Raw genomic sequence first — 21,655 nt, 5'->3', positions numbered from 1 at the left:
TGAAAGAAGAGCAATATCTTCTTTACTGGACATCCAACTTATAAATAGATATACTTTCAACAACATTTTTCCAATAGAGAAAGTACATAAAGGTATAGGGATGAGTATTGTTGACTCTCAGTTTTGAACCTTGCAAAATTTCATGTTTTTCTGAAGACTCCAAATCATGGAGAGCCAAGAAAATAATCAAGAAACTATTTTTAATATGTATGAAAGCAGGTTTCTAGGCTGCCTCACTGCAGAGAAAAACATGGATGTATGGCATACATGCATTCTAGATGTGCCCTTATGTAAAACCTTTATTTAAAATGACTTTTTAATTCAAATCTCATGATTCAGAAGGCCTTATTTGAATGTTTGGTGTTTGCAAGATTGGGCCATTAGTCCATAATTAAACAAGCTTCATGACAATTAACTCGTTACAAACACATATTTTCTTTTAAAACAAATATTATACAGCTGAGGTGACATGAGAATGACAAACTGTTTTACTAATCCAGAGACAAATGAAGGAAATACAAAGCTGAAATCTCTTTAAAAAATCCTTCCCAAGCTACTTCATCCTCAAGACATACAAGTTTCCACATCACAATGAGATACGGGTACCTAGAAACCTTCTACTTCAATTGCACAACACAATTAGAATTGAGATTATGTTAATCTACACGTACAAACAATACATCTGTAATACTGAAACGGGTTTGTGTTCATCAATACTCTGACTTAAGTCTTAAAGACATGTAAATTAATTCCCAGATTAAAAAAATAAATCTACATTAAAATTGGAGTTAAAGCTGAGACAAATATGCAACTAAAGAGTCAAAATATTATAGGACTATTGGAATCAAGCATTACAAACCTTGGATATACAATGTTAAAATTAAACATAAAAGAAATCAAAACATTTTGTCTTGAAAATATATAGCTGAGGCACCCAAATAAACTCCCTCCTGTTGACACTGCCAGGCAACAAACATAATAATTAGAGCATAATAGTTTCCAGCTCAGATGAAACTGATCTATAAAGCGACACCAGATTCATTTTTTATTGCTCAGTTTCCTCCCTATTTAGAGATGTGAAACTCAAATGCAGAGAAGCTGAGGTCCTTATTCAGTGCCCAGTGAAGTGAATACGAAAGCTCTTTCATAGATTTCATAGACATTAGGGCTGGAAGGGACCTCAGAAGATCAGAGTCCAGCCCCCTGCCCCAGGGGCAGGAAGTCAGCTGGGGTCAAAGGATCCCAGCAAGGTATACATCCAAATGTCTCTTAAAGGAGTTCAGAGTAGGTGCTTGCACCACCTATGGTGGCAGTCTGTTCCAGGCCTTGGGGGCTCGGACAGTAAAGAAGGTTTTCCTTATGTCCAGCCTGAAACAGTCTTGGAGGAGTTTGTGACCATTTGACTTTGTTATCCCTTGGGGTGCTCTGGTGAACAGGCGTTCCATCAGATCCTGAGGTACACCCCTTATACACTTACAGGCAGTCACCAGGTCCCCCCTGAGCCTGCGCTTTTCCAGGCTGAAGAGTCCCATCCTTTCCAGCCTCTCATCATAAGGCCTGTTTTCCTGCCCTCTGATCATGTGCGTGGCTCTCCTCTGGACTCTCTCAAGCTTCTCCACATCCTTTTTGAAATGTGGAGCCCAGAACTGGATGCAGTACTCCAGCTATGGCCTCACCAAGGCTGAGTACAGTGGGAGGATGACATCCTGGGATTTGCTAGAGAAGCATCAATGGATGCAAGCCAGAGTTTTGCTTGCTTTACCAGCTGCAATATCGCATTGGGGGCTCATGTCAATCATGACCCCCAAGTCCTTTTCGGTCGTGGTGCTAGGAAGCGTAGCACTGCTGAGCCTATAAGCGTGCTGAGGGGTGTTTTCCCCCTCAAGGTGGAGTGCCTTGCGTTTTTCGGCCTTGAATGCCATCAGGTTTTCGTCCGCCCATTTTCTGAGCCTGTCAAAGTTGGCCTGGATCACCACCCTATCCTCAGGTCTGGACGTTTTACCCCAAAGTTTGGTGTCATCGGCAAACTTGGGCAGTCCGCTTCTGATACCAAAGTTCACATCATTACTAAAGATGTTGAAGAGTATAGGCCCAAGGACGGAGACTTGGGGGACACCACTGGTCACGGTGCACCATGATGATTTACTTCTCTCTATTATCACTCTCTGGGTCCGACCTCAGATGCAATTCCCCAGCCATTGGACTGCGATGTAGCTGAGGCCACAGTTGGCCAATCTTTCTATGAGATGATCATGGGACACAAGGTCAAAGGCTTTTTTAAAATCAAGATATATGACACCAATCTCTTCTCCCTCGTTTAGGTGATACGTCACTTGGTCATAGGAGTTGAGATTGGTCAGGCAAGACCTACCTGCAACAAAACCATGCTGGCTATCCCTCAGGACGTTGCCATCAGCCAGTTTGTCAAGAATGGTCTCTTTTATAATTGTTTCCAAAATCTTCCCCAAGACAGAGGTCAGGCAGATAGGCCTGTAGTTCCCCAGATCAACTTTCCTCCCTTTCTTGAAGATAGGCACCACACTGGCCTTTTTCCAATCTTCTGGCACTTCATCTGAGCGCCACAAGTTCTTGAAGGTCCGTATCAGTGGCTGAGCTATGATGCCTGCCAGCTCCTTAAGTACCCTGGGGTGTAAACTGTCTGGGCCAGCTGATTTGAAGGTGTCCAGCCTCTCAAGGTGTTCCTTCACATGGTCTACATTGATGAAGGCTAACAATTCTTCCTCACCCTGGCTGTCCCTTGGGGCTGGGGAAAAACCAACGCAAAATACCCATTAAGTAGGTTGGCTTTTTCCTGGGCATCTGTTGTCAGTTGTCCCATATGGTTTAGCAGGGGTACAATGTTACCCTTGCTTTTCCTCCGGCTCCCCACATATCTAAAAAAGGATTTTTTATTGTCTTTGATACGTATACCCGGTTGGAGTTCAGTCGCAGCCTTGGCTTTCCTGGTTCACTCCCTACAGGTCCAGACCAGTGCAGAGTACTCCTCCTTTGGGGTGGATCCAGCCTTCCATCCTTTATAGGTCTTTCTTTTTAGACACAGGAGGTCCACAAGTTCCCTGCAGTGCCAAGGGGACTGCTGTGCCCTTTTGCTGCCTTTCCTCCGAGACGGGATAGACATTTCAATTCACTTCAATGGGTGCAGACCAAGGCATATAGCAAGTCTGGAGAAGAGTGATGAATAGCATCAGATCTAATCATCATCATATGTAAAACAGATCCAAAAGCATTTCAAATGGCATTCTGATCATTTTCACCAAAAAACGGTATTTATTTTTCAAAGTTTTCCAGATACCTGCTCACTGCAGAAGAATTTCTGGCTATGATTTAATATATTCCAGTAAGGAAGAATGCCTAACTGGACTTGGTGTTGGCTACAGGGAATGAATGACCTCATAGGGGGAGCTGCAGATTTGTGGTCACCTTGGGGACAATGACCATCCATGATTAGAATTCACCATACGGCATAGGGTGGGTAAGATAACTAGTAGGGTGGAAGTGCTTGACTTTAGGAAGGCTAACTTCAGGGTGCTCAGGAGTTTAGCCAGTGGTGAACTGCATGATAGGAATATTAGCGAGATGGGAGTCCACGAAGGGTGGTCATTCCTAAAGGAAGCGATCCTTCGGGCGCAGAGGGAGACTATCCCATTGCAAGGGAAAGGGGGTAAAGGGGCCAAACAACCTTCTTAGCTAAACAGAGAAATCCAGGAAAGCCTAAAAGCAAAAAAGAGGCATATAGGCAGTGGAAGCAAGGGGAAACTACCAAGGAGGAGTATACCTGCTTGGCCCACACTTGCAGGGAGGCAGTTAGAAGGGCTAAAACAACCACAGAGCTGAGGCTGGCAACAGAAATTAAAGACAACAAAAAGTCCTTTTTTAGGTATGTAGGGAGTGAAAGAAAGGTGCAGGGCAGCATAGAACCCCTACTGAGCAAGCAGGAGCAATTAGTGACAGACAGTGATGACAAAGCTGAGCTTTTCAATTAGATATTTGCCTCAGTGCTCCTGAACAGGGGTCAAGACAAGTCTCCGAATAGGTTCTTAGATGGGTATCAGAGGGATACCAGCCCACCAACTGTTGATGCTGACTTGGTGTAGAGTCACTTGGATGGACTGGATATGTTTAAGTCAGCAGGCTGGGATGAGCTGCATCCCGAGCGTGCTAAAGGAATTGGCCAGTACCAGCAGAACCACTGACATGGCTGTTTGAGCACTCGTGGCACTTGGGTCAGGTCCCAGAGGACTGGAAAAGGGCCAATGTGGTCCCTATTTTCAAGAAAGGGAGGAAGGAGGATCTGAGTAATTATAGGTCAGTTAGTCTCACCTCTATCCCTGGAAAAGCCTTTGAAAAAATTATCAAGGATCATATTTGTGAGAGTCCAGTGGGAAAAATAATGCAGCAGGGCAACCAGCACAGGTTTGTAGCAGGTAGATCATGTCTGATCTGGTTTCTTTTTATGACCAGGTCACAAGACGTCTAGGCGCAAGAGTAGAAGTGGATATCGTTTACTTGGATTTTAGGAAGGTCTTTGATATGGTTTCTCATCCTATTCTCATAAATAAATTAAGGGGCTGTGACTTAGATGTTTACACAGTCCAGTGGGTGGCAAATTGGCTTGGGGGTTGCACCCAGAGAGTGGTGGTGGACAGGTTGGTATCAACCTGGAAGGATGTGAGCAGTGGGGTCCTGCAGGGCTCTGTTCTTGGACCTGTACTCTTCAATGTCTTCAGCAGTGACTTGGATGTGGGAGTGAGGTGTACTCTGTCCAAGTTTGTGGATGATACTAAATTATGGGATGAAGTGAACACATCAGAGGGTAGGGAACAACTGCAGGTGGACCTGTACAGGTTGGAGGAGTGGGCTGAACACAATAGGATGCAGTTCAACAAGGACAAATGCGGAGTAATGCACCTAGGGCGTAAAAATATCCAGCACACTTACCAGCTGGGGAATGACCCTCTCAGCAGCACAGAAGCGGAAAGGGATCTCAGAATCATAGTCGACTCCAAGATGAACATGAATCATTAGTGTGATGAAATCATCAGCAAAGCTAACTGCACTTTATCACACATTAGCAGATGCATTGATGAATAGATCCAAGGAGGTGATGATTCCCCTCTATGCGGCATTGGTCAGATCGCAGTTGGAGTACTCCATCCAGTTTTGGGAACCGTACTTCAAGAAGGATGAGGATAACCTAGAGGGGGCCCAGAGAAGGGTCACTCATATAGTTAAGGGTTTGCAGGCCAAGCCCTATGAGGAGAGACTAGGGGACTTGGATCTCTTTAGCCTCCAAAAGAGAAGGCTGAGGTGATCTCATGGCCTCCTATAAATTCATTAGATGGGGGCAGCAAGGAATTGGAGATGCTCTGTTCACCATGGCACTTCCTGGGGTAACAAGGCACAATGGTCACAAACTGACAGAGAGCAGATTTGGGCTGGACATCAGGAAGAACTTCTTCACGGTACAGGTGGCCAGAATTTGGAATGGGCTCCCAAGGGAGGTGGTGCTCTCCCCTACCTTGGGGGTCTTTAAGAGAAGGCTGGATAGGCATCTGGCTGGGGTCATCTGACCCCAACACTCTTTCCTGCCCCGGGCAGGGGGTTGGACTCGATGATCCGATGAGGTCCCTTCCAACCCTAGTATCTATGAATCTATATACCCTATTGCAAACTGGATAGGTCTGCTCATTTTTTAGTTTTTGGTTCTTCGTCTATGATTTTTTTGAATTCCATATCTAAAGCTCAATATTTTTCACTAGCACTAAACTATTTCTTTAACTTTATTTTCATATTAAGCCTTGGAAAATGTACTTTTGTTGATTTTGTCTTGCAATGATTCATAACTTTCAGTTTTGCTTTGGGCTGTATGGCAAGGTAAAAATTTCTGGCAGGCAAAGTTGTGCCTTTTGTATGTTCTGCACTGTAGCAACACATGGTAAAAGAGCTCCCTTTATTGCTTTTGTACTTACTTTACCACGGGCCAGACAATGTTCTGAGAACTCTGCAAGTAAGACCTTACTGCTGATACAAAATGAAAGATTTACCAATTTAGAAACTATAAATTGTGCTCTCAGCTTTTTTTTCCCCTCAGCTTATAAGTTAACTTGGTTTTATTTAAAAAAAGAAGCACAATGCTATTTTCTACAACCCAAATCTGAAAGGTCCTAGAAAGAAAGTTTCTCATCATGAATAAATCAATATTTACAAGATTTTTAAATATTATTTTAATGGAATAGGGACCTGAGAGTTATAATCATAAAGATATTTGTTATTCTATTACAAACTGGATAACATATCAAAAAATTATTGTCCAAAACCAGCTAGAAAAATTTTGCACAAGTATATGGGTTATATGGGTTATTCAAAATTAAAGATTTTAGTTACAACTATTATCTTTTGGTGTGTCTTTCTAGTGTTAGGTTGCTAAGTTTTTTGCTGGTGGTACACCCCTTGCTAAGTAAGGCATTTCAAGAGCTCTGTGTAACAGACAAGGCAAGGCATTCTGCAAAAAGACAGTATCACCTCAGTCAGGAAAAAAAAAAAGCAATGTGCATGTTATAAACTAACTGAACGTTTTCCAGGCATGTTCTAAAGCCGGTTAAGTGCATCTTGAGTCCTTCCTTCATTTCTGAGTGTGCATGGAGAGCTTTCTGAAAGGAAAAAAGCAGGAATTTCTGATGAAAGTATCTATTACCATAGTAAAGAAAGAATACTTTCAGTGTACAGTTTCTGCATGCTCTAAAGTATAACTAGGCTGTTGTAGCTCAGTTAAAAAAATAAGCAAGATATTGTCCAAGCTTCTGTGTAATGGCTTAGGTGCATTTCAGTGGATTCATAAAGTGTGCTAGTGTTTTAACAGAGCAATGTGTTACTCCCCATTTGAAAGGTTTTACTTCTTTAATTAGAAGATTGCTAGCCCTAGATTAACCTGTGAAGGAAGGCCCATAGCTGTTATTTCCCATACTGTGAAAGGAACGTCCCTTTCATGGTGATCATTCATAAAGGCTACCTAATCTGCATTTTCTCATATATTAAAAAGTCTCGTTATAAAAAAAGTCTCAAGTACTTTATAGATTGCCTGCTGCATTATTAGACTCAATCCTGGAAAGACTTCACTGAGGCTGCTTACCTGTATACCATGTATATAACCACGTGTCTAAGTGTCTGCATGAAACCTTATTTCGAAAACCATTCAATCATGTTCATGAAATATATACCATTAATGGGGTCCAAAAATAATCTAGCATTTTAAACTAAACTGAACTATGCTGTTATATGTTGCACTGAAGAGAGATTACAAATGATAAAACAACTATTTTGGTTGAAGATGTAATATCATCCTTCTTTAAGGAGCTGAGAGGAAGCTTTTTTGGAAATGTGTCTTAATCTTATTTTGGTTAAAAAATGCTTATGTGCAAAAAGCTATTTTGTTTCACTAAGAACACTTCCCCAATTTGGTATTACAACATACATAAAGTGATAAAAATCAGAGTAAAATATAATATACAGAGAGATACCTCTATAGTTAAGCAGTACATCTAACCAACAATGCCATAGAACTCATCTCGTATTTGCATATGAGTGTTTAGCAACAGATTTTGGTATTAGCTGTCTGCTAACACTTAGAGTTACTGACCTCCACAAAACCTAGTATTTTAAGTTTACAGTTATTATGCACTGGAGTTATAGACCAGTGTGTGTTAAATAATGCCACTTTCTAATAAGATACTATCAATATAGAAAGCTCAGACATACAAACTGAGTTGAAAGAAATGCTCACATTTACACTTTTCAAAAGTCATTATGCCTAAAGTTAAAAACTTACAATTATAGTTTACAATAAAGGTAAACCCTCCCCCCCAAATATAGACACTACTTGCACAAACCTTAACAACAGTTGCCCATGATACTTTCAATGCCAGATGAACAACCTCTATCAATCTACTTCTCGAGGACCCAAAACAAAACCAGGAACTTTGCATCTGATCCTGAAGGTTAACAAACTTGTATTTTGACACATTGAGGGTGAAAACAGACTCCAGAAGGAAGTACCCTTCACAGAAAGTATACTTCAAATAAATTTCTTTTTTTGAAATAAGAGTATGTAACTCAGTTATTCTAAACCATGAGAGAAAATCATCATCATAGGCAATCCCTCAAAATCAAGGATGATAGCCTTACATGACTGTGTTTTCTATGGGTCCGAATATGGCTGACAAGGCCTATCCAGGATTGACAGACACTGTTGCAGCTTGGGCACGTTTCCATGTGAAGTGAGTGGCTCTGGGTTCTTGATTTGGTCCACTGCATGTTGTTTCTTCCACTCCCATACTGAGATCCCTGCAACAGACTCTTCCTTCCTTTGGGGCTGTCCTGCATGATAGTTTCCCATGAGCTGACACTGCATTTTTTCAAGATGGCCTTGAGGACATCCTTGAAGCGCTTTTTCTGCCCTCCTTCTGACTGTATGTCTTGACTGAGCTGGGAGTATAAAACTTCCTTCGGGAATCTGGAGTCGGACATCCAGATGACGAGGCCAGCCCAGCGAAGTTGATGTTGGATAATCATCACTTCAGTGTTCATGGTGTTTGCTTGCAAGAGGATGCTAATGTTGGTGTGTATGCCTTTTCACTAAATTTGAAGCATCTCCTGCAGGCAGCATTGGTGGTACTTTTCCAGCACCTTGAGAGGTCTTCTGTAAGCCATCGACATCTCAGCTCTATACAGTAAGGTGGGGATTCCAACTGCATGATAAACCATGAGCTTCGTTTTGGATCTGATGTCGTGATCTTCAAACATCCATTTCCTCAGGTGTCCGAAGGCTACACTTCTATATTTGAGGCAGCATTGGATTTCTTCATCGATGCCAGCCCTCTGCAAGAGGTGGCTTCCGAGGTACAGGAATTAGTCAATGCCCTCCAGAATCTCACCATGAATCTGAATTACTGGAGCTGGGGGCTGCTTATTAAGAGCTTGTTGATAGAGTACCTTGGTCTTCTGAATGTTAAGCATCAGTCCCATTTTCTTTTACGTAAAGATGCATACAAAGTGGTAAAGGTGTCAACGACTGCATTAAGGTCTGCTTCCTAGTGAGCACACACTACACGATCATCCGCGTATAGAAGCTTGAAGATTGATTCAGGAGGGTTCTTGCAATGATCTTTCCTGTGGTAGACAGCAAAGCAATCCCTCTGCAGTTCCCACAGCTGGACTGGTCTCCTTTCTTGAAGACTGTCATGAGGTCACCCGTTATTCCAAATGGTGAGAGAAAATGCCTCTCAAGGAACCAGATGTTGCCCTTTATACATTTCATCAGGGGTATCCAACTGGTAGCATGCAGCCTGTAGCCTCCAGGCTCCCACATGGCCACGCCTCCCCCATATCACTTTGGCTGCAACAGTCTCCCCTCTCCTTCCTACTGCCTCTTCCTATCTCCGCCCCAAGGCGTAGCAGTGTGGTGCACTGTGCAGGCAGCTGAAGGTGAGTCTAGACTGCACATGGGTGGGGGTGGGGGAATTGCAAAACCCAAGGGACACCTGGAGAAGAAGTAGGGATGCTTCCATGCACATGCACAGTGCAGCAGTGGGGGAGCCTGCATGGATATGAGGTACAGTAGAGGCATAGGGGAGAATCTGTGTTGTGCACAGCCCAGTGGCCTGTGCCTCACCTGGTGCAGCCTGTATGGAATGTGGTCCCTACTAGTGCAGCCCTGGGGGCTTAGAAACTAGAGAGTCCTGCATTATACCAATATCTTCACTTCAATAGGGAAATGTATGAAAAAACACTACAGGCTTCAGAAAACAAACATGGTGTTCTTTGGCATAAAGTACTGTCCAATAAAGGGTTAAGAAATTTTTGCAATAGCTTCACCTTCTGGGGAACTGTAGGAAATACTTCCATGCCAAACACAATAGAGCTATTTCATCTTAAGATGATAAAGGCACAGGTGATTACAGTAAACTCGAAATCATGCCCAAAAGCACACATCTTGAGTGTCTAGAAAAAGCCAAAAATATAACAAGGTAGGCAGACCCACACCCTTGATCAGAGCTGAAGATATTTTTTTGCTTTGTTTGCTACCTTCAGCAATATTGCCAGAGTTGTTTCTTTTTGCTGGACTGAGGCTCAGCCAACTAATTATCCAAGTCCCAATTTCATTTATTTCTTGAGTCAAGTTGTAGCTGGCATAGTGAAAAAAGAGAGTTGGAGGATGTCAATATATTCACAACACTACAGCTTACATCTTATCTTCTCACTGGACCTCCCAAGAGCCTCATATCTACACCGAAGAGAGTGGAAACATGTGGTACCATGCATAACAATGCCTAGAAGACAGAAGAGTCATTGTTCCAAACCAAATTCAAGAAAGCCCCCCCAAAAAAGAAGAGGAACATCACAAATCCTATCTATACCTGCCAATGGTCAATAACACCTCACCACTAAATTTGCATAGGCTGCACAATCCATCTGAGTCAGTAAGTACACAGTCAAGCAGTTAGCCTGCACTAAGCTCTGACTACCAAGGCTACACTGCTGCTACCAATACCTAATAGCTGGTTTAAAGCTAAATAGAGTATGTCTACAGGAACTGCAGAATAAACATCTCTCAATTCAAGCAGTTTGATAAAAGAACTGACAAGGAGACTATTCCAGTGCTTCTCAAACTATCTGATGTGGCGGACCGGCAATTTTTTTTCCAGTGGGGCAGGGACTAATGGCTGGTTCAGCTGGTGGCAGCAACTGCATGTAACAGCGCTACACAAATGCGCGACCGGCTGTTTCTTTCTCTTTCCTCACCTTGCATGACGTGACGTCACCTGGAGTGTTGGAACGTACAAACTGTGGTGCTATGACATATCAATGTTATGCTTCTGAAAATATATTTCTTTCTTTCCTGGCAACTCGCTGCAGACTGGCGAATATATTTCTTTCTTTCCTGGCAACTCACTGTGGGCCGGCAACCGGTGGCTCACGGACCAGCACCGGTCCACGGACCACCACTTTGCGAAGCACTGCTCTACTCAGTCCATCACTAGATCACTGACTAATATCACCAACATAGTTTCTCTTCCAAACCAGAGTTGTAGTTTTATTGATGGAAGCAAATTAAATTCAAGGTTCTCATAGATGCCTTGAAACAACTCTCTCAAACATTCAGAAAAAATTATTTGACTTTGGATGACAGCTAGAAAGATTGTCAATAACAAGAAATCATAACTTGAGCAGGATATCAGTGTCCTTAAAAACAGCTGGCACTCTTCACTTTCTGACAGAAGGCAATGAATTAAAAAAAATCTGGCCCGCTGCCTCCTATCTGGCCTTTTCTAAATAAGCAGAAAATGTGAGCCAACTCACCAAATTGTTGCCTGAGGTACCCCAATACCAACAGATATTTGAAAGTTGGTACCAAGTACCTAAATTTCAATGAATGAGGGAAACATGAGTAAGGAGGACCTTGTCCTCTAAGATACTGTTTACTGTATGAGACCATTTGGTTTAGATTAGAACAATGTTAGTGATAAAAATAATGCAGAAATTCACCAGTGGAAGAAAAGATACTTCTAAGTTGATTAGTTAAATGATCAATTAACCAGAGCAGTTTTGAGAGATCATGTGGATGCTATAAAGGAACACAAGAGCATACTATGTAATTAACGAACAAGGTTTTAAGAACCATCATGTCACTATCAGTGAGAACTGGAATGAGATTTCTGCCATCAGAATTAGACCAGCCCCCACTGTTCGTTAATTTAACAGAGATTACCTGTAAACATGCAATACCCAAAGTCAGAAGGTATGATTAGGGGCTTCTGGGCTCACTTGAACTAGACTTTTATTATTGCCAGCTCTAGGACAGTAATGACCTTTATCAGAAAATCGTTACATTTTAATGCAACTACACATGGCTGCAAGCGTGGATAGAGAAATCATTAAAATGCACTGCTGTTCCAACAAGGATTGCTAGGAAGAGATGGGATCCACCTGATGAAGAGGGAAGAGCAACTTTGCATATAAGCTCACTAAGCCAGTGAGGGGGAGTTTAAACTAGGTTTACGGGGGATGGAGACCAAAGCCCTGAGGTTAGTGGGGAAGCAGGAGACCTGGAGGAAGCACAAGGAGGAGGGGGCAACACAGGAAGCCTCCTCATTCTTACTGAGAAAACAGGGCAATTGGCTAGTTACCTCAGGTGTCTGTACATGAATGCAGAGTGTGGAAAACAAAGAGAAAGAACTGGGAGTCCTCACATAGTCACGGAACTATGTGATTGGAATAACAGACTTGGTGGGATAGCTCGCATGACTGGAGTGCTGTCATGGATGGGTACAAACTATTCAGGAAGGACAGGCATGGGAGAAGAGGAGGAGGAGCTGCTCTTTATGTAAAAGAGCTGTACAATTGCTAAGAGTTCCAATATGAAACTGGAGACAGACCGGTCAAAAGTCTCTGCGTTAGGATGAGAGGGGAAAGTAACAAGGGTGATGACATGGTGGGTGTCTGCTTTAGACCACCAGATCAGGAGGATGAAGTGGATGAGGCTTTCTTCCAACAGCTAGCAGAAATTTCCAGATCACAGGCCTTGGTTCTCATCAGGGATGTCAATCACCCTGACAGCTGCTGGAAAGGAAAGAGAGCAGCTCACAGGCAATCCAGGAAGGTTTTGGAGAGTGTGGGGGGCAATATCCTGGTGCAAGTGTTGCAGAAGACAACTAGGGGCCATGATCTTCCTGATCAGCTGCTCACAAACAGGGAAGAACTGGTGGAAGGCAGAAATGAATGGCATCTTGGGCAGTACCAACCCCGAGATGATCGAGTTCAGGATCCTGAAGAAAGGAAGATAGGAGGGCAGCAGAGCAAGAACCCTGGACATCAGACAAGCAGAAAAACTCGCTCATGGGTAGGATCCCCTGGAAAGCCAATGTGAGGGGGAAACGTGTCCAGGAGAGTTGGTTGTACTTTAAAGAAACCTTACTAAGGGCACAGGAATGAACCACCCCGATGTGCAGGAAGAACAGCAAACATGGCAGGCAACCAGCTTAGCTTAGCAGAGTACCCTTCAGTGAGCGTAAACATAAAAAGGATGTTTACAAGAAGTGGAAGCTGGACAGATGCCTAGGGAGGTGTATAAGAATATCGCTTGGGCAAGCAGCGATGAAATCAGGAAGGTCAGAGTGCAATTAAGATCATAGCTCACAAGGGACTTGAAGGGCAACAAGAAAGGTTTCTACAAGTATATTAGCAATAAGAGGAAAGTCTGGGAAAGTGTGGGTCCCTTCCTGAATGGGGAAGGCAACCTAGTCACAGATGATGAAGAAAAGGCTGAAGTACTCGGTGCCTTTTTTACCTTGGCCTTCACAAGAAAGGTCAGCTCCCAGACTTCTGGCACTGGGCAGCACATTTTGGGGAGAAAGTGAGCAGCCCTCTGTGGTCAAAGAACAGGCCCAGCTTGACAAATCCCTGTCTGGAATGGTCTAATTGGGGATGGTCCTGCTTTGAGCAGGGGGTTGGACTAGATGACCTCCCAAGGTCCCTTCTAATCCTCATTTTCTATGATTCTATGAAAAATAGTTAACTCCAATAACTCAGTGCCACTACAGAACTGCTTGCCCACTGGTGATTTGCACTCTATCTTAACTATCGTGAAAGGCTCTCAGAAACCAGGATTCATTCAGTTCCAGCTTTTGCGTAGTACACATCTTGCACAGGAGATTAGATGTAAAATCCATCTTTCCAGTTCTCTTCCTAGACAACTGTATACTGTGCTAAGGTCAACTATGTTTTTACTTCTATAGTCTCATCTGCTCAGGTCCTGGTTACAGCTGGACTCTCCAAGTTCAGTGATTAGTGGTGATAACTTTACCATTATCAAATCATGTGTTGAGCAATGCAAAACAATTAATAGATTACTTGATGATTTTCCTGCTGGCTTGTGGGGAAAAAAATGCTCTTGTTAGTATTTATTTATTTTTAGATTAATTGGTTGAAGCAAGTGCTTTTAAGTAATAAGTAGGAGAAAAAAATTTCAGGCTGCAGAAAAAGGCCAGATGGAGCACTTACAGCCTATTTATCTAATTATTTCAGTAACCAATAGCAAATGAAAAGATATTCTATGAGGATCATGCAAACAAAATTAAAGATACTCAAATACATGCAGCAGTGGGGGCTAACTTTTTTAGCAGTTGTGACAAAAATCAGCCCAGCACACAGGTGGATCCAGGATTATGGAAAGTGGGGTTCAGAACCAGCAACCTGTGCTGCAGGGGTGGCTGCACCCAGGCTCCCAGGCTCTCCCCCCCACCACACACAGAAATAATTGAAAAATAGAAAATCAGGTTTGGATGGGACCTCAGGAGGTTATCTAGTCCAACCCCCTGCTCAAAGCATGACCATCCTCAACTAGATCATCCCAGTCAACACTCTGTCTAGCAGGGTCTTGAAAACCTCCAAGAATGGACCTTCCACCACCACTCTGGGTAACCTGTTCCACTGTTTTACTACTCTCCTAGTGAGAAAATTCTTCCTAATATCTAACCTGAACTTCCCTTGCTGCAACTTGAAACCATTGCTCCTCATTCTGTCATCTGCCATCACTGAGGACAGTCTAGCTCCATCATCTTTCAAACCTCTCTTCAGGTAGTTGAAGGCTGCTCTTAAATCCCTCCTCAGTCTTCTCTTCTGCAGACTAAATAAGCCCAGTTCCCTCAGCCTCTCAAGTCATGTGCCCCAGCCCCCAACCATTTTTTTCTGCCCTCTGCTAAACTCTCTCCAATTTGTCCACATCTTTTCTGTAGTAGGGAACCCAAAACTGAACACAGTACTCCAGCTGTGGCCTCACCAGTGCTGAATAGAGGGAAGAATCACTTCCCTTGACCTACTGGCAACACATCTACCAATACAGCCCAGTATGCCATTAGCCTTCTTGGCAACAAGGGTACATTGCTGGCTCAAATTCATCTTATTGTCTACTGTAGCCCCCAGGTCCTTTTCTGCAGACCTGCTGCCCAGCCAGTCAGCCCCCGGCCTGTACCAGTGCATGGGATTGTTCCATCTTAAGCGTAGGACTTTTCATTTGTTGAACCTCATGAGATTCCTTTTGGACTAATCCTCCAATTTGTCTATGTCACTCTGAATACTAGCCCTACCCTCCAGGGTATCTACTGTTCCCCCCCCCCCCCAGCTTGGTGTCTTCTGCAAACTTGCTGAAGGTGCACTCTATGACATCTTCCAGGTTGTTAGTAAAGACATTGTAGAAAACTGGCCCCAGGACCAACCCCTTGGGCACTCTACTTTATACCAGCTGCCAACTAGACATCAAGCCACTGATTAGTTGTCTCTGAGCCCAATGCTCCACCCAGTTTTCAATCCACCTTACAGTCCAATCATCAAGCTCTTACTTCCTTAGCTTGCCTGTGAAAATGCTGTGGGAGACTGTACCAAAAACTTGGCTAAAATCAAGGTATACCACATCCATCGGTCTCCCTGCATCCACAGAGCCAGTCACCTCATCATAGAAGGCAATCAGGTTGGTCAGGCATGACTTGCCCTTGGTGAATCCATGCTGACTGTTCCCAATCACTTTTACTCCTCCATTTGCTTAGAAATGGATTCCTTGAGGATCTTCTCCATGATTTTTCCAGGGACTGAGGCAAGGCTGACTGGGCTGTGGTTCCCTGGATCCTCCTTTTTCCCTTTCTTAATTATGTGCACTATGGGATTTTTTCCAATCACCCTGAGCCTCTCCCGATCACCATTAGTTTTCAAAGGAGATGGCCAGTGTCTCTGCAATCACATCAGGGCAGGCAGACTACACCACAGGGGAAGATGGGGAGAGGGAAGGGAAAGTGCCACTAAGCATGGAGAGGAAGCGAGGGGGTAAATTCTTAATAGCTTCAGGGACATTAAAAAAAACCTGCCTCCAGGAGCTTTGCCTGCAAAATAGTCAATGAAAAGGGAGAATGCATTCATGCCACTGCACTGCTTTGGATTCTCCCCTTGCCTTGCATCCTCCCCAAGTACCACTCTAATCCCCTTCCCCTGCCCAATGTGGTGCTTTAGTTTTTACTTCCTGACCTATCTCCCAGTGTGCTGCTTGTCCTTTCCCCAATCTACTGCATACTCCACATAGAGGCTTGTGGGGCCACAGGCTGGCCATCCCTGATATAGAGGAAGCCTTGTACACAAGGATAAATTGCCTGTAGGATTCCCAGAGGTATTAATATCATGTGGTCGGTTGGAAAAGTGTGTATAACAAAGTAATAATACAACTGTGTTCAGAAAGTGTTCCTCCATTGCTACCTGAAGGATATCGGAATATAAATGTAAAATTATATATGCTGTAATTACTGTAATTTGTACTGAAGGTGAAAACTATAATAATATGTTTTCATGAGAGTACTGTAACCTTTATAGACAGATATGGATTCTTAAAATTACTGTTTTATTTTACTTTCAATATTTATGGAAAGTGGGATTACTAAGGCTAAGTGCTAAGCAGCAAAGTAAAAATTAAATTATTTCACTGTTTTATGATCCATATTTTATAGATTTTGTTTCTTTTGTAGTTCAAATAAAGACATAGCCTACTCTTTATATGTCTTATACTATCAACAGGTCACAAGCTCTTAGTTCATGTTGTAAACAGTTTCATTCTATCCTCAAGTTCATACACAAGTTTTTCTGCAACCTTTGCTTGTTGACTAGAGTACTTTAGGTTTAGCTTTTGCCTTTAGGATATCAATATTAATTTTGGGAAGTGAACAATTTTTTCTATGTCTTTTTTAGTTATACAAAAATGAAGTAAGACTACGTATTTCCATTCTTAAAAAAATCTAAGTGTATTTAACAATCAGGAAATATTACTTGTTGTGAATCTGAAAGTAATTGTACACTATATTTACTTTTCAAATGCTAGAGTTTACCGTGATAATTGCCACCGGTAAAATTAGCAAAACCATTCCTGGGGATTGGGATATTTAGGTAGTTTTGAATCTGTTAAATCATTGTTAACAACTGAGTGGTATGAGGCTGTTTGAAATTAAAAGAATCTGGACAAAGAATTCATCTATAGAAATAATCTTTCCAAAATAATCGAAACAAATGGAAATTATAAAGAGATGTTAAATAATGTTTAATTACTTTGTATTGTTTTACTGACTAATGCAATCACCTAATTTAATATTTAATTTGATTTAATAGATTATCCTTAAATTTTGGTTTTTATTAAAAGATTGTGCAAATAAAATAAGCATCAATATGTATTCATTATGGCTCAATTCCTTTTATAAGTTCATTGAAGGCTCAGGGCCTTAGTATAAACACAAAGATTTTTTAAAAATCATGAGAAATACATCTGGCAATAAGTAAAAACATCCACAGTTCCAAACTTTGCCATTACTATGCACATGCTGAAAATGCCTATTAAGTTAGTTAAATGTGCATTTACTGGTGCCAGTATTTTACACAGTCCAGTGCTAAAACCAATGGAGCTCCAGGGTGAAAAGCTGTGAAGCAAGGAGTCTTCAAATTCTTCTGCAAAACAATTGATAAGACCCATAAGCTCAATGGCTGGATGACAATATGATTAGAAGTTTTGTAAGCCAAGTAGCTCATGGTTATTTCTATCCTCAACTGTTTCCCTTACAATAATCCCAGGAGATTACATGAAAACACTGTATTAAAGGAACTTTACAACTGCACAGCTAAAAGTTAAGATTCAATCTGAAATGTTGGCTTGGATACTAATGGTGTTTTATTTGTTAAATTCATTTATTTATATTCTCCAATAGGAGAGAGCTCTATACATCCATAACAATTTTAAAAAATATTAACTAAGTCAGTTGCCTAAATCAAAATCAGTAACCCTCTGGCAAAATAAATCAAAATTAACCTTCCCACCTGACTCTGCACAAATACTACAGATGCCAAACCCTCCTCCTCATGGGCACAGAAGAAGTAAATTATGAAAGCTAATACAGTCTAAGTATTGTTGACCAGGAGGAAAAAGAGCTTCATAACTCTAAGGCCACTTCCAGACGAGAAAAGCTGTGAGGTATGTGGTACTGTAGACCCGTCAGAGGCACCACACATTCAAGTGTTCCCTGCACTACCTTGTATCATAGAGAATTGGTGACATGTAGGCGATGCACGTGAACCCCCTAAGCTTGGCAGTGCATCCCCTGAAAAAGCACCGCTGACACTGCCAGTGGCTCCTGACGGCAGTCACCACTCGCCACAGCCCACCCCTCTGCTGGCACTGCAGTAGCCGCCTGCGAGAAACTCCCCACTCACTGCTGCCATGCCCCTGACACGATCGCCACCACCTGCAGGTGGGTCACTGTGCCCCCCCCAACTCCCCCCAGCCTCTGGAGGCATGCAGCACTCAAGGCAGGGAGGGTTTTTTTGACCCTGGGAGATCCCGGGGTCAAAAAAACAAAACAAAACGCACAGAAATAAAACAGGGTAGCACATGTGGTGGCAGTGCACGCTGCCCAAGACTGGAGCCTGGCTGGTCAGAGCCATGCTATGACTGATGGCCAAACTCCCAGCTGCAGAAGCGCCGTGGCTGCAGCTTTCCTGCCCCCACCCCAGGACCCGAGGTAAGGCTGCTAGGGACAGCACAACTGGGTCTAGGTCTAAGCCAGTTATTTTAAGGTCTTGCACTGGGAGAGAATGGTTTATTCTAAGTCACCTAGACCTAAACTGGAGTGGTTGTGCAGCAGTTCACTGTTGCTGGAATCAGCATACACAGTCATTGCGGTTCCCAGGTGGGGAGTCTGATGCAAGTAATCTGGGGTGGGGGGAGGGCCAGGCAGGATCAGGTATGTGGTGGAGGTTGATGGCAGAGATGTGGGGCAGAAAATTTTCAGTGCTTTATTTTTCCATGGGAAATTTTCCATTTCTAAAACTGCACTGTTTCAAAAAATTCATTAGCAACAATGAATGGATACCCATACAATATTAGGCAAGCTTGGCAATTTCAAAGTTGTAATTAATGTTTTTCAGATGATTATCCCTAAGAAGTCTGTGAGAGAGTACATGTATGTTTTATTAATTTGTAAAAAAAAAAAGGGGGGTAAATACACTCACATAACAATCCAAACAAAACAAATCAAGTTATGAATTCACCTAATTGGCTGTGCAGGTCAAACCAAAGCCAAAGCTAAAATTCTTATTTCATCTCAGATTGCAAGTGAAAGCAAAACCAAAACTGTGATTATTTTTTGTTTCACTTTCAGTTCAGCAAACACATAGAGCAGTGTCTTATTTCTTTTCTTGGGTTGGGGAAGATTAATAGATTTTATAGATGTTAGGGCTGGAAGGGACCTCAAGCATATAGATTCATAGATGTTAGGGTCGGAAGGGACCTCAATAGATCATCAAGTCCGACCCCCTGCATAAGCAGGAAAGAGTGCTGGGTCTAGGTGACCCCAACTAGATACTCGTCTAACCTCCTCTTGAAGACCCCCAGGGTAGGGGAGAGCACCACCTCCCTTGGGAGCCCGTTCCAGACCTTGGCCACTCGAACTGTGAAGAAGTTCTTCCTTATGTCCAGTCTAAATCTGCTCTCTACTAGCTTGTGGCCATTGTTTCTTGTAACACCTGGGGGCGCCTTGGTGAATAAATCCTCACCAATTCCCTTCTGTGCCCCCGTGATGAACTTATAGGCAGCCACAAGGTTGCCTCTCAACCTTCTCTTGCGGAGGCTGAAAAGGTCCAGTTTCTCTAGTCTCTCCTCGTAGGGCTTGGTCTGCAGGCCCTTGACCATACGAGTTGCCCTTCGCTGTACCCTCTCCAGGTTACCCGCATCCTTCTTGAAGTGTGGCGCCCAGAATTGCATGCAGTACTCCAACTGCGGTCTGACCAACGCCCTATAGAGGGGAAGTATCACCTCCCTGGACCTATTTGTCATGCATCTGCTGATGCACGATAAAGTGCCATTGGCTTTTCTGATGGCTTCGTCACACTGCCGGCTCATATTCATCTTGGAGTCCACTAGGACTCCAAGATCCCTTTCCACCTCTATGCCACCCAGCAGGTCATTCCCTAGGCTGTAGGTGTGCTGGACATTTTTCCTCCCTAGGTGCAGCACTTTGCATTTCTCCTTGTTGAACTGCATCCTGTTGTTTTCTGCCCACTTGTCCAACCTATCCAGGTCTGCCTGCAGCTGTTCCCTGCCCTCCGGCGTGTCCACTTCTCCCCATAGCTTTGTGTCATCCGCAAACTTGGACAGAGTACATTTCACTCCCATGTCCAAGTCACTGATGAAGACATTAAAGAGTATCGGTCCAAGGACCGAACCCTGCGGGACCCCACTGCCCACACCCTTCCAGGTCGAGACCGACCCTTCCAGGTCGAGACCGACAAAGATCAAAGATCATCAAGTCCAGCCCCCCTGCCCAGAGCCAGGAAGTCACCTAGGGTCAAAGGATCCCAGCAAGATAAGCATCCAAGCATTTCTTGAATGAGTCCAGAGTAGGTGCCTGCACCACTTCTGGAGGGAGTCTATTCCAGGTCTTGGGGGCTCGGACAGTAAAGACATTTTTTCTTATGTCCAGCCTAAAATGGTCTTGGAGGAGTTTATGATGATTGGCCCTTGTTTCTCCTTGGGCCGCTCTGGTGAACAGACATTCTCCCAAGTCCTCATGTACACCCCTTCTGTACTTATAAGCAGCCACCAGGTCCCCCTCCAGCCTGTGCTTTTCCAGGCCAAAGAGTCCCATGGCTCTCAGCCTGTCTTTATAAGGACTATTCTCTTGCCCTGTGATCATGAGCGTGGCTCTCCTCTGGAATTTCTCAAGCTTCTCAACATCCTTCTTGAATTGTGGAGCCCATAGCTGGATGCAGGACTCCAGCTGTGGCCTCACCAAGGCTGAGTACAGTGGATGAAATCCTGAGATTTACTTGAGAAGCATCTATGGATGCAAGCCAGAGTTTTGTTTGCTTTACCAGCAACAACATCGCATTGGTGGCTCATGTTCATCTTGTGGTCAATCATGACCCCTAAGTCTCTTTCAGCAGTGGTGCTAGCAGGCATAGCACTGCCAAGCCTATAAGTATGCTGCGGATTTCCCCCCCTCCGAGTTGGAGTACCTTACATTTATCGCTATTGAACGCCATCACGTTTGTATCTGCCCACTTACTAAGTTTATCCAAGTTAGCCTGGATCACTAGCCTGTCCTCAGGTGTGGGTGCTATGCCTCAAAGCTTAGTGTCATCGGTGAACTTAGTGTACTTCTGACATGAATGTCCACATTGTTGATAAAGATATTAAAGAGAACCAGTCCAAGGACAGAGCCTTGGGGGATGCCACTGGTCACGGAGCGCCATAATGATTCGCTACCATCGACCACTACTCTCTGGGTCCGACCTCAGAGCCAATTTCCCAGCCATCAGGCCGTGGTGTAGCTGAGGCCACAGTTGGCCAATTTTTCCATGAGGAGTTCATGGGATACCAGATCAAAGGCTTTTTTAAAGTCCAGATATATGACATCAATCTCTTCTTCCTTGTCCAGGTGATATGTCACCTGGTCATAGAAGGAGATGAGATTGGCCAGGCAAGACCTACCCATGACAAACCAATGCTGGCTATCCTTCAGGATATTGCCCTCAGCCAGCTTATCCAGAAGGGTCTCCTTGA

At 43.4% G+C, this 21,655-nt stretch overlaps 1 protein-coding gene across 7 annotated transcripts in view; it reads right to left on the bottom strand.

Annotated features, from left to right (window-relative positions):
• KIF16B (kinesin family member 16B) overlaps window positions 1-21,655 on the bottom strand; it is a 263,016-nt gene that overhangs the window by 36,374 nt on the left and 204,987 nt on the right. Inside the window, exon 26 of one of the 7 annotated variants that reach the window (XM_019500769.2) lies at window positions 184-6,671. The exons of the other annotated variants lie outside the window; for them this stretch is intronic. Coding sequence (XP_019356314.1) covers window positions 6,549-6,671 — 123 coding nt within the window. The 3' untranslated portion in view covers window positions 184-6,548. Of the gene's footprint in view, window positions 1-183; window positions 6,672-21,655 lie in introns of those variants that run through there. 7 annotated transcript variants of the gene reach the window in all.

This window comes from Alligator mississippiensis, chromosome 1, assembly GCF_030867095.1.
Source record: "Alligator mississippiensis isolate rAllMis1 chromosome 1, rAllMis1, whole genome shotgun sequence".
Classification (NCBI taxonomy): domain Eukaryota; kingdom Metazoa; phylum Chordata; order Crocodylia; family Alligatoridae; genus Alligator; species Alligator mississippiensis.
The sequence above is the reverse complement of the archived record's forward strand: the minus strand, read 5'-3'. Positions and strand labels throughout refer to the sequence as shown.